Source organism: Podarcis bocagei (assembly GCF_964188305.1).
Source record: "Podarcis bocagei genome assembly, chromosome: 17".
NCBI classification, from domain to species: domain Eukaryota; kingdom Metazoa; phylum Chordata; class Lepidosauria; order Squamata; family Lacertidae; genus Podarcis; species Podarcis bocagei.
In genome coordinates, this window is record NC_138143.1 from 35,575,161 (window position 1) to 35,591,266 (window position 16,106).

General features: G+C 40.8%; 1 protein-coding gene across 4 annotated transcripts in view; it reads right to left on the reverse strand.

Annotated features, from left to right (window-relative positions):
* Positions 1-2,361: 2,361 nt before the first annotated feature.
* The window catches only part of GTF2E2 (general transcription factor IIE subunit 2), a 31,114-nt gene continuing 17,369 nt past the window's right edge, over positions 2,362-16,106 (reverse strand). For all 4 annotated transcript variants that reach the window (XM_081176869.1, XM_081176868.1, XM_081176870.1 and 1 more), the window contains 6 exons: positions 14,567-14,658; positions 12,904-13,011; positions 11,150-11,332; positions 9,285-9,378; positions 3,958-4,073; positions 2,362-2,885 (listed from right to left, as the gene is read on the reverse strand). In XM_081176869.1, the coding sequence (XP_081032995.1) occupies positions 2,769-2,885; positions 3,958-4,073; positions 9,285-9,378; positions 11,150-11,332; positions 12,904-13,011; positions 14,567-14,658 (710 nt within the window). In that variant the 3' untranslated portion in view covers positions 2,362-2,768. The remainder of the gene's footprint in view (positions 2,886-3,957; positions 4,074-9,284; positions 9,379-11,149; positions 11,333-12,903; positions 13,012-14,566; positions 14,659-16,106) is intronic.

Below are 16,106 nucleotides of genomic sequence, written 5' to 3' on the forward strand. Positions count from 1 at the left end.
CTGAATCTCTCATGAACTAGTCTGATTTTGCATCTCTCAACCGTGAGACTTAATGGAGGCCACATTTAGTTTGGTGGGTCACAAATACAGGAAGCCAGCCTAATGGAACTTGGAACAAGTCAATAGTGGTGCTGTGCTGGCATAGCTGAAGTCAACCACCTCATCTCCCACCTTCCAACACACCTATTTCACTCCCTTGATGTGTTGCAGGTGTTACATAAGCTCCCTTCCTAAAGCAGTTTAGAGGCTGGGAGCTAGCTGAGGAATGAGCATTCCTTACACATACGCCACTTCCTTCTCTCAGGAGTGAATTTTCTCTTCCCATCTTAATAATAGTTACTGTTAATAAAACTTCCAATTTCTCGCTTCTGAAACCAAGAGGTAACCTGTTGTACCAGGCACTGCTAATAGTAGAAAGAAGAATTCTAACTTGACTGAAGGCATCCGTTGGTGGAAAACACCTATTTTTAATCAAGCCAAGGATATGCCTGCTGCTAGTCTCTAGGCAACAGCACACCAAGGAATCTGATCCAGCATATTAGCAGCTACCTCCGTGTGAGCCATGCAGCTGTAAGTAATTGGATGTCACTGCCAGCACTATCTCCATGGTTATCCCTAACCTCGAATCCCTTTCCATCAGCAAGCAGCAAGAGCTTGCCACTCCCCTGTGTCATACCACCATCTGCCTGCACTTATAGAAAGTGACAGGGAAAGCCAAATGGGCATTCTTTACACAATTTGTCTAAGCTCACTTGCCTTTTTCTCCTCCGTTCTCTAAAAGCCTGGAAGGATTGTGATGAATTATAGATCAAATGCATTACAAACTACTTCATGTCAGTTCTCTCAGGCAACCATGCAAAATCCTGCTGCTACTTCCTTTTTATTCTGTTTTTCCTCCCCCCCCCCTTCCCTTGCCTATAGTTATAAATATCAGGGGAGGAAATAAAATTACCCTTCTGTTACACCAATTTGTAGAGCAGCATCAAGCAGATCTGTATTTGTATTGCCAACCCAATAAACTTCCAAAATCACACTCTCAATTTGGGATGCCCAAGCTTTTAAGGGTGGCTAGGGACAGACAGCAAGTTGAATCTATGTTTGGTTGTAGACCTCTAGGCCCAGTTCCTAACATTCAAAGCTAAGTGGATTGGGCCCTTTGTACCTCGAAGAATATATGCCGGATACAAGCCTCTCCTTTACCGTAAGTTCATTTGAAGAGGCATTACTGCACGTGACAATTCCTTATCTAAGGTCAGAACTGGCAGTGGCACTATCCTCAATCTCAACTGCAGACACCATTGCAAGAACAGAGTCTTTGCCTCACTGTCTTGCAGGTTTTCTAGATTGGGACACACACACTTTATTCATTTTAATTATGTAAATTAGGGCGGAGGATTAAGCAAAATGCTCTTACCTTCATTTATTTCTGTTTCACACACAGGCAACAAGGGTTCCTGATCACTCCATAACTGCTGTAGGTCAGATGATTAGGTAGAGAAGAGACCAAGCTCTTCTGAGAAATAATTCAGTTTTAAACTGCAAATAATACAGAGCTAAGGAACAGGCTTTCATTAAATTAGTATATTGGTTGTCAAAACAGGAGGATGCCTGCTCTCTGAAGAGTGTAAAAAATAGCTAGAGAAGGCAAGAATACCTGATTCCTCACCTTCCGTACACACAGTTTTTATTTGAGTCCTGAGGTAGATCAATGATTTTTTTAGAAAAAGAAAAAGAATGCCACCATGTCCCATTCTTTTTGCAGTACAGTTAAGATGGAGGGAGGAGGCTGGAGCTTGAGCCATGAAGCTCTCCAGGTGATTTTGGCCCAGTCAGTCTCTTAGCCTAACCTACCTCGCAGGTTTGTTATGTGGACAAAATGAGGATAAGAAGAACCATAATTCATCACACTGAGCTCCTTGGAGGAAATGTAAGATATAAATGTAGGAAACAAATAAAAAGACGTAAAAACCTATTATTAGCATGGATATAGCATGCTAGACAAAATGATTTTGGGGACTGGTTTTGCCTGGCATATGAGATGCAGCTTTCCAACACAGGCTGAACTGTATAAATGACTCAACCCAGTAAACTGCTTACCCTCCATAATCTGAGTGGAGCTGCTGGCACAGGTGACCAATTGAAACTCTGTACTAAAAATTAATGGAGGTTTCCAGGGTCTTTGTGAAATAATAAATAAGGAGAATGACCCATGAAAACAATACGTTGTGAACATGGAGGACCATTTTAAATTGTATCCTAACACTTCCACCCCCACTCATTTTTATTTCCGCAAAATAGAAAGCATCAGCTTTTATTGTAGTTCAGTTAACAGGCAAGAAAATTTACCCCAAAAGAAATGCCTTGTCTTTCTAGTATTTTATTATAAACATGTTTCCTTGAGAGATAAAACAAACACTCCATTTTATCTCTAAGTCAACCCCGATGAATAAAAGAAAATACCCACGGAACCTCCAAAAAATTATTCAAAGACTTAAATGGTGAATACGAACCTTGGCACTACATGCTGAATATATTTAACTCCAATACCAGAGGTCTATTGACAGTGAACAGCTCTGATCCAAGTTCATATTAGCCAATAAGATAAATATAGATGAACAGTTCATCCTTTATCTCAAGAGCTGGTTCTTCTCGGCTGCTGCAGGGCTGGGAGGGGGTAGAACCACTTAACATTATACACAGGACACTCGTCCCTCAGAGCTACTGAGCATCTGCATCAAAGCTCACAACTGTTCCTTCCAGAAGGTCCTCTACTTGCCCGGAACCACATCAGAGTAATCCTTCAAAACTCCAGCCAAATGGTCATTGTGAGTCTTGAACCTCCGTTTCTTCTGAGAAGCAGGCTTCTTTCTCCTTTGAATTGGAGCCTAAAAGGAAAAATAAGGAATAATCATAATCCTGTTAAAACATTTTCTGCAAACAGCCTTGCAGGATCAGACCAAAAGCCTATCTAACCCAGCATCCTCTCTTGCCAGCAGTGGCCAGATGGCAACCTCTAAGAAGCTCACAAACAGGGCATGACAGTAATACTTATCTCTGATGGATGCCCTGGCTCCTGATAACCAGAAACATAATCACTGAACATGACATTTTCTTTTTACCTATCATGGCTAACGGAAGTTGAAATATCAGTTCTCCATGAATTTGATTGCCTGAGAAACACACCAACACTAAACCATGACTTAGTGCAGGAGTGGGGAACTTCTGGACTGCAGACCAATCGTGGCTCTCCAGGCTACCCCCCTATTTGGCTGTGGAGGCCATTTTGGGGGAGTCGCACCCACACCACCCCTGATGTCATACATCAGCTAGTGGGCGGGTGGGACCGCGTCTTCAAATTCCCTGCACTTCTTCAGACCTCCATGATTTGAAGGAAAAGTGCAAAGGGGAGGGGAAGCATGAAGGTGTGCTGATCGGTGGTACAAGTGTGTGCTTTGCTCCAAGTTTATGAACACACTCCCTTCATTATTTCTCCTTTAAACCTCCATGTATGTACATGGTAACATAGTCATAATAAATGATTTTGAACAAAATGACTGCTCTGTACATGGATGAAAGAAATGCTACATTTTGACCCGGGTATAGTGAAATAGGGAACAGCCTTGAAAAGTTCCCAGCACTAATCTTATAATCCAGCCTAACCCTAATGTCATGGCACCATGCAAAAAGAATGAAGTTTACTGAGTCCATAAAGGGATCAAATTGCTGTAACCATTTGCCAGATCTCAGGCAAGCATTCCTGGTAGGAGAAGGGCAAAGAGGCCTAGGGAGAAGAAGAGGAAGACAACTACCTCATTTATTAGTTGCAAGACAAATACTGATCGTTGTCCTGTAACCTGATTATTTTAAGGGTAATAAAGCATTAATTCTGTCCAGATTAAGTTCCCCTTAACTGACTCAACACTAGAGCAAAGCATGGAAAAATGGCAATATTCTTACTATTTTCTTTGGTCCAGCCTCCTGCATGGAAGAAATTCCCTGGCGTTTCAGATACTCTTCTATCTTCTCTTCATCCATGGAATCCACAGGAACACTCCTCCACAGTTTCTGAAATTCTAAAATGCCAAAATAAGAATACTTAATTTGACACAGAACTGGATAAACAAACAGGAAATGTTTCTCATTGCATTCACAATTCAAAAGTTGCAGAGTTTTAAGCAGTGTGAAAAACTGCTTTGCCAGATTGTCAATGACACGGCAGACAAACCATAAGGTTTTAAATTACAGTAGTGAATTGAAAGGTCAATGATGAACACTCCTGGAAGCTGGTTAGAGGGTCACTTCAGCACAACTGCTTTTAGAAAAGTCTCCCAACCTTTTCGGGATTTCTTTTTCCTTATAAGAAATGCATATGCACTTAGGCTTAGTGAGTATCAGTTCAGTACATTCTAATGATTGGTACCATACGTTTTTCTTTAATGTACGTGTCCTTAAAACTAGACAGCTGCTGCACCAGCATTTCCTCCCACTGACTTCCCAGTAACTTCAAGTGAAAGGTAAATGATGTGAAGCCATTGCATTTGGTGCCTCCACATCTCCCACAATGAGGTGGAGTGGAGGCAGAGCGCACTGCTCTCATGTGTTTTCCTTCCGTAGGTACAGCAGGGGAGAGATGGGTTGGCAGCAGACACACGTTTCCTATAACAACTAGTTTGAGCCTAAAGGAACTGATTAACAAATCAAAAGATACATCATGCTTCTATCCAAGTCTCATTGGTGTTGTTTTTTTAACACACTTTTAAAACCAAAAAGCTATCTTGGCCTATGGGTCACAGAAAATGAAGAAGAGACCCAAAGCTTCAAAGAGCAGCAACGGTCTGATAACCTGCATGCAACCTGCCTCTATATATCGTTTTAAGTGCTTTCCTGGAATGCCTTTATCAAGGCTGTGACTGGTACAATTCCACTTCCCTTCATTCCATGGTAATTAACTTCGATAGTGCCTGTCAACAGACCCAGTGCACAACCCATCAATAAAACCCTAAAACATGAGTCAGAAACCATTTCAGGTATTCCCACATATACCAAGCATTCATGTTTTTGATGTGATGCTAACCAAGGAAATCCTTTGTGACTTTTCCTCCTTTAGATTTAATATGAAAGAAATGGAACTGGTTGGAGATTAACAAACTGAGGCTTAATCGAGAAAAGGCAGCAGTACTCAGCAGTGTAGCGGGGGGGGGTGTCTTCCGGGGCAATTACCCTGGGCGCATTGAGGGGTGCTGCTGACACTGCCCTCCTTGAGCGAGCCCTGCGCCCGTGTCACTTTGGTGGCTGGTGTCAGCAGGCTCCTTTGCCTTCCGTGCCCGGCCCCTGGTGAGGGCACATGTGTCTGACCCAGAGTACTGTTGCTTAAGGTTTCTGTTGATCTTGGATCAGCTGCACAACCTGTACTTGATGGGGCTACACTCCCCCTTAGTGATCAAGTTAGTAGCTAAGGGGAGCAGCCGTAAGCTCAGCAGCTCTGCCTGGTGAATCAGCCAATCAGTATGTGAATGTTTGTGTAACTGAGGTGAACGCGAGACATGTGAACGGAGTGTGCAAGTAGTTTACAGAGTGTATTAAACTGAGTAAGGAAAAGGTAGAAGAGAAAGTATTTGAAATGAATACATTTTCAAGTTTTTGCATTTCTTCACTTGTTTTATATTATTTTGATCAGCAATCTTGGGCTGAGAGGAGTGTGGCAGGTTTTGCACACCCAAACAGTTGCAGAGATTTTCTAAACACAAAGACGGGCATTATGTGGGATGAGATGGATAACCTCATGAGCTGGCATAATAAAAATGAAATTCAACAATGCACTGTATAAGGTCTCACAGCTGCTAAGACAGTAAATGCAATTCTTGTGTTTGCTGAGACATTTGTAATATAGGAAATGAAATACTGGTGTTCTGGGCATTGAAAAAGAAACAGGGAACAAGCCTACCAGAAGACAGAACTCTTACAACTCAAAAATACAGCATTGTTGAAAACACTTGAATAACTTTGCCTAAAAAAAAGAAGCACTTTCATAAAACATATGAACATGATCTGGGAGAGGACAGATCACAGATCATAACATGGAATAATGAATTAAAAACCTTTGGGACACTTATGCAAAAATCTAACCTTCCTCCTGTAGCCGCCTAACAATTCTGAGAATTCAAGCAAAATCTTGGCCAGAAGCACTGAGTGCAACCATATCATCTGCAAACAGCATACCTTCACATTTGAGAAAACTCAATTAAGTGCTTATACACATTAATATGTAACACATTAAGCCTCAATCTAAACCCAATTAGACACAAGCGGAACAAAGAAATAGAAGCCCACCTAACACCTGCACAGTGGGGAAAAGTCCTATGTACAGTGGCATTAACCTATTCACCATGACATTGGACTGAGATTACACCCATGGATGACTGCTGGAGAAGTAAGCAGCCCGCCTAACCCACCAACTATGGAGCTACCCAATAATCAAACCCTCCTGGGAATGGAATTAATTTGGTCCTGGCCAAATTCCTGATAATAGGAGGTACCAACATCCTAATCAGCTACATACCTGGGGATTATTGAAAATACAGAAAAGATGGTTCCACTAAGTCACACAGGCAGCAAAATGCATAACCCTCCAACACTGAAAAGGCTGGATCACACCAAATATGGAAAACTGAATACAAGACCTCCTCTCCTACAGCTAGCTTGCCTGTGAGAAAATGCTGCTCTATAAACTACATAAAAAGTCTAGTTTCTAAGAGAATTGGGAGCACAGCTTTGGAACCTTTCACAGAAAAATACTCACAACCTGAAGAAGTGGGAGCACAACATAGGGATGGAAACTTCTCTAACTGAACAACTGTTAATCTGGGGCCCCAAACATCACTGACATTTATTGGCCTATATCCTTATCTGAACCTGTAAACCTGAACATTGTGTGTAACACACCAAACAACTGAATGTCAGAAATGGAAATGCTGTAACTGAAAAAGCACAAGAGCAAAGGGAGGAACAGTGGAGAACTGGGGGTAGAGGGGGCAGGGATAAGGGACTGTCTTGCTTTATTGTATTAACACGAAAACCCTAATAATAACAGAAATAATAAAAAATGAATTCTGAGAAAGCCCTGCCTTCCCTAAAAAAGGCAGGAAGATGCATGCAGATCTAGAGAAAAGTCCCAGCTGTTCAGAAAATGCTTATTAGCCCTGATTTTCTGATTCCCAGAACCATACGCCCTCCTATCCATAAGGAGAAAATAGCTCACTACAAAGTTATCATTCACATGTGGCATTATATCAAGTAAGCTCTAGTATTTAAGAATTGGGTATGCCAACTTGATATATATTTTGTAATGGTCTAAAACAGTGGTTCCCAATTGGTGGTCCATGAACCCCAAGGAGTCTGTGTAACCCACCCAGCAGGTTCGCAACACCACTCACATAACAAAAACTACTATACAGATATAAATATTTTCAAAAGTAGGGGGTTCATGGCCTGGCTTTTGAAAAACAGAGGGTCCACAGTACTGAGCTAATTGGGAACCACTGTTCTAAAATAAAGCCTGTAGTAGGTTATCCTATGATAGCCGTTGCTGACTATTCATATCTGAAAGAAAGAAGTAAGTATTGTATCTTTTTAGCAGAGTTTAAGCTTTAAAAAATCAGATAAATGATAAAATCACAGGTCACAAAAACACACTGTTAATGTACCATGACAGATTCCAAAACAAAATTTATACACAATTATTTCCATAACAGAGCAAGCAAACTACAAATGTGAGATTATGCTGCCATCTACAGATCAAATTATGAAGACTCTAACCTTTCACAAACATTTTACACAGCTATGCATTCATCCTATCATGTGATATTAAATTTAAAAATTAAGCTAATAATTACAATTTTGTTATCTGAAAATAAACATAAAGCCTTAAAAATCAACCATGTTTCAAATTACTGACACCCCAAATTGCAAAGGAATTGGGATTAAATAGACTGAACATCAGGTAGAAGTGCAACACTGACTATATTTAGATAATTCATAAATAAAATATGATAATGATGATGACAATGCAGCACATAATGGACAAAAATGACATCATCATCAAACAGTACATAAAAATAGTACATTACTACATATGCCGGATGGCTTCTATGCTTTCTCTAAAGCATTCAGAAAACAGAACAATCCCACTTTATTCATAGCTTAGCTATATCTACAATTATTTTCTCTCATATTCTTCTAAAATAAATTTTTGAAGGAGAGAAAAAGGCTTTATGAAAAGCCTACCAACCACTCCTATCTTTAGGGAACAGTCTTATCATCTGCGTATTCCCAGCAGTTATCTGAAAACCTGCCCCTCTCCCAGGAGGTCCAATTTGGCCTGCAAGGCCATTTCCCCCAATCCACACACACACACCAGGTGGCATCACTGGTGATGTCCGCTGATGGACAGGAGGACAGGGTTTAATTCTACACTGGCTGCACAATCCTGTTCCCGTATTCCTCCCTTAAGATTGCCTTAACAAAAAATCCCAACCACTTTTAACTTGCCTCATAGAAGGTGCTCGAATCTCTTGATTATTGTTGTTTTTTTCTGGAATATAGAGTTTTTAAGTAATGGCTCATACTTGCCTCCTCTCAATTCGTTATTTCCTATGAATAAACTAACAAGTTTACATGTACCAGATTAATCTCTGCCTGCATGTTTCCCTTTCATAAGAGGACAGGGGGACTATGTGGCTGTATGCGAGGGAGGCTAAAAGGCCCTAGAGCAGTGTTTCCAAACCTTGGCTCACCAGCTGTTTTTGGACTACAACTCCCATCATCCCTAACTAGCAGGATCAGTGGTCAGGGATGATGGGAATTGTAGTCCAGAAACAGCTGGAGACCCAAGGTTGGGAAACCCTGCCCTTGACCATGATGCCTGCTTTCAAGGGTCTCCAACATCCAGCACACTGCTAAGATGAGTGTGTTCAGTATTTTAGGCTCTGGAATTTAAATATTAGATGTATTAGAATTCAGGTTCAAGCTGTACAACATCAGATGAAGTAAGACACGCGAGTGACATTTTAACATGTGACACCACAAGTGTGGCCTCAGGTTTGGTGAACTCCAGCTCTCATCAGCCCCAGACAACGGCCACTTGTCTGTGATAATGAAAGTTGTAGTCTAGCAACATCTGCTTGACCAAATGTTTCACAGCCCAGTAATAAACTATTCTAAACCCATATCTAGAATATGCTTTCCCTAGACATACATATTTTTAAAGATGTAATTAGAAAACCAACCTTCATCCACTGTAAACTGACAGCTCTTATCATTGTAGAAAAGAATTTTCTTCTTATCAGGACGTGTAACAAAGATGATCTGGTCCCCTAAAGCCTCAAATGTAAACACAGAAACATAAGTGTACTTAAGCACTGATAATTCCAGTACTTTTGAGATCCTCAACAACTGAATCTGTTAAGAGATATGGGTGGATGCTCAACACTGGAACGCATTTAGAATAAATATGAGACGGATCCTTGCATTAATTTCACCTATGACATAAACAATTACCAAAATTTGCAAGCATTTTGTGAATGGGCAAAACATCTTGTAACTCACATAACATCAGATTTTTGAAAGATACAAATTATTTATCCCCACAGTGTTCACTTTTATAAACAAGGGAAAGGTGAATAATCCTAAATTCTAATGAGTCTTATGGTTTGTTGACTTATGGTTGTAGAAGCAAGAGGAAGAACATTCTAATTCTAGTCACTAATTCAATGAATTATGAGGGGGAGTTAGCCCATCTCTATCATATATATTAATAAACAAAGCCTACATATACATATATTCTGGAAAGCTGCTGGAAGCCAGCTTTTCACTGAGAATGTTACTGCTAGGTAAAAATCTAGCCGCGATGATCACATGAGCACACATAACTGCAGGCAGCTGTCAAAACACCTGTCATTAGGGTAAGAGCTGTTTGAAAGTATGCTCCCTCCATGAGAGATCCAGAGGGTGGAAACAAAAGAACGGGTCTTTTCTACAGTGGCTCCCCATTTGTGGAACGCTCTCCCCAAGGCTCATTTGGCACCTTCATTGCATATCTTCAGGAGCCAGGCGAAAATATTTCTCAATGAACAGGCCTCTGGCAGATCTATGGCCTTTTAAATGTGTTGGGGGAGACAGTTATTGGTTTGTTTGTTTTTTATGTATTTTGTGTTCTCATGTATTTTTATGCTGCAAAACACCCTGTGATCTTTGGAGAAAGGGTGGTATACAAATTTATTAATAATTAAATGTGTTCATGTTAATGGAATTTTCAGAAAAAGTGATTTATTAGGTGGTCCTCTAGGTGTTGTGTCGTAAGATGTTCGGAGTCTTTAAGATGGCAGGTGGTCTAAAATCAGTGATCTAAACAAATACCAAAATCTTTTGCCATGATTCAGTTACTTAATGTAGTTTTGTGAATAAAAGAGTGTGTATTAAGCTTTTGACTTAGCATTAAAAGCACTAACATGGTTCTTAAAAAGGAAGTCCAGAATTCAAAAGCATTCTCAACCACAAGTTGAACTGATGAGGACCCTAAGGAACTCACTCTCTGTCAGCATCAGTTCCTCATTTGTAAAACTGGTATATTTAGGGTGGAATCCTATACAGACTTACCTGGGAGTAAGTCTCATTGAACTCCCCCCCCATCAATACTGCAAAGGCCCTTTTATACTGATTTGTAGCCTGAGTAAGACAACGGCTATGATTCAGAGGGTTGACCTCTGATTTTTATTTTAAATTCTACCAGAAGCTGTCCACAATGAATTTCCAAACTGTTCTTTGAACTCTGCAGTTCAAAAAGAAGGGTGGATGTTTTCCACCAGTTCGTTTAAAAAGAAAAAATGGTGCTGTGTACACTACTTTCTTCCATCTTCTCCTTTAAGCAGCGTTTGTAAGAACTCAGAGGAGCTGAAAGAACTTGGGGGAGGGGAGGGATTGTCGAGGCAGCTTCTGAGCATCTCTCAGAAAAAAAATAGATCCTTGCCCAGATAGTGCACACAAGTTGTTCTGAACTGCAGCGTATTATTGAAAAGTAAAAGCAATTAACAAGTTTGCTTTTGCAGAATAACAAAAACAAATTCCTAACATGAAACTAGGGAGTGTTGCTTACCTTTATGGCTTTCTGTGCATTAGGCAGTCCTTCTTCAATATCTTCTAGAAGTATTCCTCCTAGCCCTCGCTGGTCATGTTTATCCAAGAGCCGAAGCAGGGCCTTTTTATCTTTCAAATTGTACTTAGGTTTGAAAGCATATTTTCCATCTATAACATCTATTTTGGGATTGTTGACAAGGGCCTGTAACATAAATACATGTTTTCAGCTTTTTACAGAAGATGCCATGTATTTGCTTTGTATACATTTTGTTAAAACAGTAATTCCTAAATACTGCCTACCACAATAAAACTGCATATTGAAGAGCCACAATAAATTAAAGGCCCAAAGTAGGAACTTCATGTTGCATGCCTATATTACTCACCTGATCTGCCTCTTTCCACCCAATGATTATGTAAATTGCATGATGTCTTGGCATCACGAGCAACTGGAATATTCAGTCACTGTCGGTGCAGAGATCAAGCAGAATTATGTGCCTGTCCAGGAGGCTGCCTGGTGTGTCTCTGAATGAGCCATCACTCTGGCCTTGCCTCTTTCCAGGACTTCTTGAAGGAAAGTTATTCTGCAGTATCTCTGCTTCTCAGTATGGGTTTTGTCCAATATGAATTTGAGGTGGGTAGGACTGTGTCTGCTTGTAAACTCTAAAATATACTAGGAAAACACTCTCACCACTACCCCAATGAAATTGGCTCTGGGGGGGTTGGGAGAACCCCCAGAACAGCTCTTGGGGGGGACGGGACACACACACGTTGTTTCATATGTCAAGCTGAAATGGTTGAGTCTCTCAGAAAACTGTATCTTGGTAACTCACTCACGGGTAGGGATGGCTGAAGTGCTCATAAGCCTGGGGATGAAGGTGCTTGGCGATTGTCCCAGGAGACATTGACCTCTTTTGCCCGACTGTGGGAGCTCCCCTCCAAGCACCAGCTATTTTCCCTGCCCAAAGCAAGGCCCACTCTGGCCAAGTCAAGTTGCTACTGAATAGTACTGATGGTGACCTGCAGACCCTGGTTCACTCAGAATGTCCCTGCTGGAAGAAGAGCATGAAGCTGAACAGCTTGCAAACTCTGTTGGAACCAATAGGGCAAGGCAGGTGTTTCAGAATAGGTGGGTGGAGGTGTGTTATATGGCAACAAGCCACAGTTTTATTTTGCTAGCACATGTCTAGTCATGGATTCTATGAACACTGGGGGCTTCAGGGTGCTCTTTTCCCCAAGAACAGATTATGTTTAGACTTTGCTAAACATTTAATTACTGTTTAAAAGTGATGGCATCTTGTACAGCCAAAGGGAAATATTATTAGAGTATGTGAAAGTAAAATATGCCTGCAATTGTAACATTTGAGAATCCACATTTAAATAAATGCAGAGCTTTTAAGCTTTTATTACTATAAAGCACTCAACATTAAAACTATTCCACAATTAGCATACACACAATATGAACTGGACATTTATGTTAACGAATGTATATGCTTTGAAGAGTGCCACACCTTTTTTAACGTGATGCATTCACATTAGATAGCATTTAGATATCAGGTTTTTAGGGGAAATGTAATATTAAACATTACAGAAAATATATTCACAATAACTTGAACCAGTATTTACCAAATAGTAATTTAACAACTTGCTAAGTTTGTCTCTTTTGATAGCTCATTAAAGCTCTGTATGACAGCTGAACAATATGAGTTAACATTTGATAAAAATGCTTATTTGAACTGGCCTTATCTCAGAAGTCTGAATAGTTGCTTTCGTTACCTCACTCATTAACCATTGTTTCTGCTTCAGTCCAATATCTAGGTGCTGTGTTTCATCCAATATTTCTTCCAAAGTTAATGGGTGTGTATCACCACGCTGGTGCCGCGTCTAGGGAAAGAAATCATAACTACTTTGAGTTGCTATTATTATTTTTAAGTAAAACATTAAAAGTACATAAACTATGTGCTGAAGTTGGGTAGCAACGAAATGCAATTTCTTTTAGTTAAAGAACTGAGACACTATTCACAGATTCAGCTCCAGTAATTTACCTCTATTTATTCTTATCCTGCATGTGTTACAATCAAATCCATTAATTTTTTTAAATATCGAAATATAAATGCTCAGAATGCTGTGTACCAACAAATAGGTCAGTGTTGTATCACAAATGTGTTACAACAGCGTTTCAGCAACACTGCATTGCTATTACAGGAATTCAGCTGCTAGGTTTTGGATCTTTATTGGTAGCCCTTCTAAAATTTGAAATGGTATCTATGCTCATAGGAAAGGAAACCAGCATCTAGGTAACAGGTGGGTGAAATCTCAAGATCAAGGGCACATTGATCTACAGCTTGGCTCTTACCCCAACCAGCCTGTACCAAGTAGCTCTCCTGCTTTGCAACATGGGCAGGGTTGTCAAAACTGTGTTTGGTTAACTCTTATCAAAATGCACATTGGGAAAGAAGCTCCAATCAATGTAAGTTGTAATAATATCATACTGCACAATGTAGTTAGACCTTCTACCAAATGAGAACAGAACTGCAGTGTTTGACATAGCTCTATTCACTTTCACCAGCAGATCCAAATGCAATAAATGTAATCTTACTCTGTCCACAAAATTACAACTGGACCAGCAGGTCTAATACACCATTGGACTACAGCCGCTCACCCATTTTTTTATTGTATGAACTAAGGTATATATATATTAATTCAGATGAATAATGTCCTTACTGTAACTACAGTGAAAATTAACTTGTACAAAATTATTATTCCAAGCCAGGTGTTAGCCACAATAATACTTTTTATACTTTTTAGCTCATTGCTGCAAACAATGAAATCACAAGAGTTTATATTTTAATGTCTGTGGTTACATAAAAATATAGTTACTTCTTGGTTAGTCACAGATATGTCGTGTATTGCTATGCAAATGAGGAAAAGACTAAACCCTTACTTCAGTGTCTCACATTTCCCTTATGCCTACTTATTCCCTATTAAAACTAGCACTTTTAACCCGGGGTTTAAATAGTCTGTGAGAGGCCTATAAACAAAATTGCACCTCTTAATTTCTATAGTCATTTCCGCACAGGAAACAAGGTTTCCAGGATACCAACTGTCAGAGGAAATCAATCAGCTTGTGGTTGTTGTGTGCTGCTAGGTATGGTCATATTTGTGCTTAAATCAGAAGCCTTCAAGGCAGAGCTTAGCTGATACCCTACTCCCATTTCCCACTCTTAAGGATTAAGCAGGAAATGATAGACCTCAGTTGGCAGGCAGAATAGTATCCTCCCCAAAAGCAGCAGAGTTATGCCTGAAAGATATATGCCATTTTTTTGCATCTAGCCATTTTCCTTGTCACATACATTTAATATTGCTGCTGAGATTAAGGAAATTATACTAGAAGGTGCACACTTTATTGTTCTAAATATCTGGAAACAAATGATTATACCTTCATATAATTCACTATTTTTGCAAGGACTCCAAACTTGTAGCCAGATCCACCAGAAAGGGCTTTCAAGTTAAAAGATCCATTGCTGTGATCTGCAAAGGAAAAACATGTTCTCATTTAGGCTAAATATACCCTTCTGTTACCATAACCACAAAGAAAAAGCTACGAGCAAGACCTAGCAGTTCTCATATGCATTACAGTATTTTCAGAAACAGCACTTATTACATGTTTGGAGAAACAAAGATTTTCAAAGCACAGTTCATTATCATAGGAGTAATCTTTATCAATAAACTGTTTGTGACATTTTTAAAGCGGAGTATCTCTTTAAAAATTGTGTTACACTGGGAGTTTTGCAAAACTTGGCAGCCTTGGTGTTAACGATATTTACAGATTACCAGCAATGAGCCTCAAGCCTTCCACACAGCATGAATGAAGTTCCCTGCACATGAAGCTCTGCAGAAGACATATTCCCATGGAGTGATCCCACAATGAAAAAAGCACGTAAAGTAAAGCAGTAACACAGGTAGGGCCAAATGGTTATTTATCAGACACTTCAGTGGCATGGTGACTGCATGTGAAGGGGACTGGAGACAATAAATGCTTCAACCAACTAGTAAATTATTACAGTGGTACCTCGGATTAAATGGGACGCGGGTGGCGCTGTGGGTAAAACCTCAGTGCCTAGGACTTGCTGATCGTAAGGTCGGCGGTTCAAATCCCCGCGGCGGGGTGAGCTCCCGTCGTTCGGTCCCAGCTCCTGCCCACCTAGCAGTTCGAAAGCACTCCTAAGTGCAAGTAGATAAATAGGTACCGCTTTATAGCGGGAAGGTAAACGGCGTTTCTGTGTGCGGCACTGGTTCTGGCTCGCCAGTTGCAGCTTCATCACACTGGCCACGTGACCCGGAAGTGTCTTCGGACGGCGCCGGCTCCCGGCCTCTTGAGCGAGATGAGCGCGCAACCCTAGAGTCGGACACGACTGGCCCGTATGGGCAGGGGTACTTTTTACCTCGGATTAAGTACTTAATTCGTTCTGGAGGTCCGTTCTTAACCTGAAACTGTTCTTAACCTGAAGCACCACTTTAGCTAATGGGGCCTCCTGCTGCTGCTGCACGATTTCTGTTCTTATCCTGAAGCAAAGTTCTTAACCCGAGGTACTATTTCTGGGTTAGCAGAGTCTATAAGCTGAAGCGAATGTAACCCGAGGTACCACTGTATTACCATATTTTATTGATTGCCTTCTAAACAACCATCTCTAGGTGAAGCACATGAAAGATAATTAAAAACAGTTAAAAGCAGTGGCGTAGCGTGGGTTGTCAGCACCCGGGGCAAGGCAAGTAATTTGCGCCCCCTAACCCGTGGATTTGCGCCCCCTAACCCTAACCCCCAGATGTTGCGCCCAGTACAGCCGCCCCCCCCTGCACCCCCCACGCTATGCCACTGCTAAGGGGACAAGGAACACGCGTGGGGTGGGTGGAGAAGGATGTGGCTAATAATGCAGGAGGGGGGGGTCTAAGGGGAAAAGGAGCTCGCATGGGGTGGG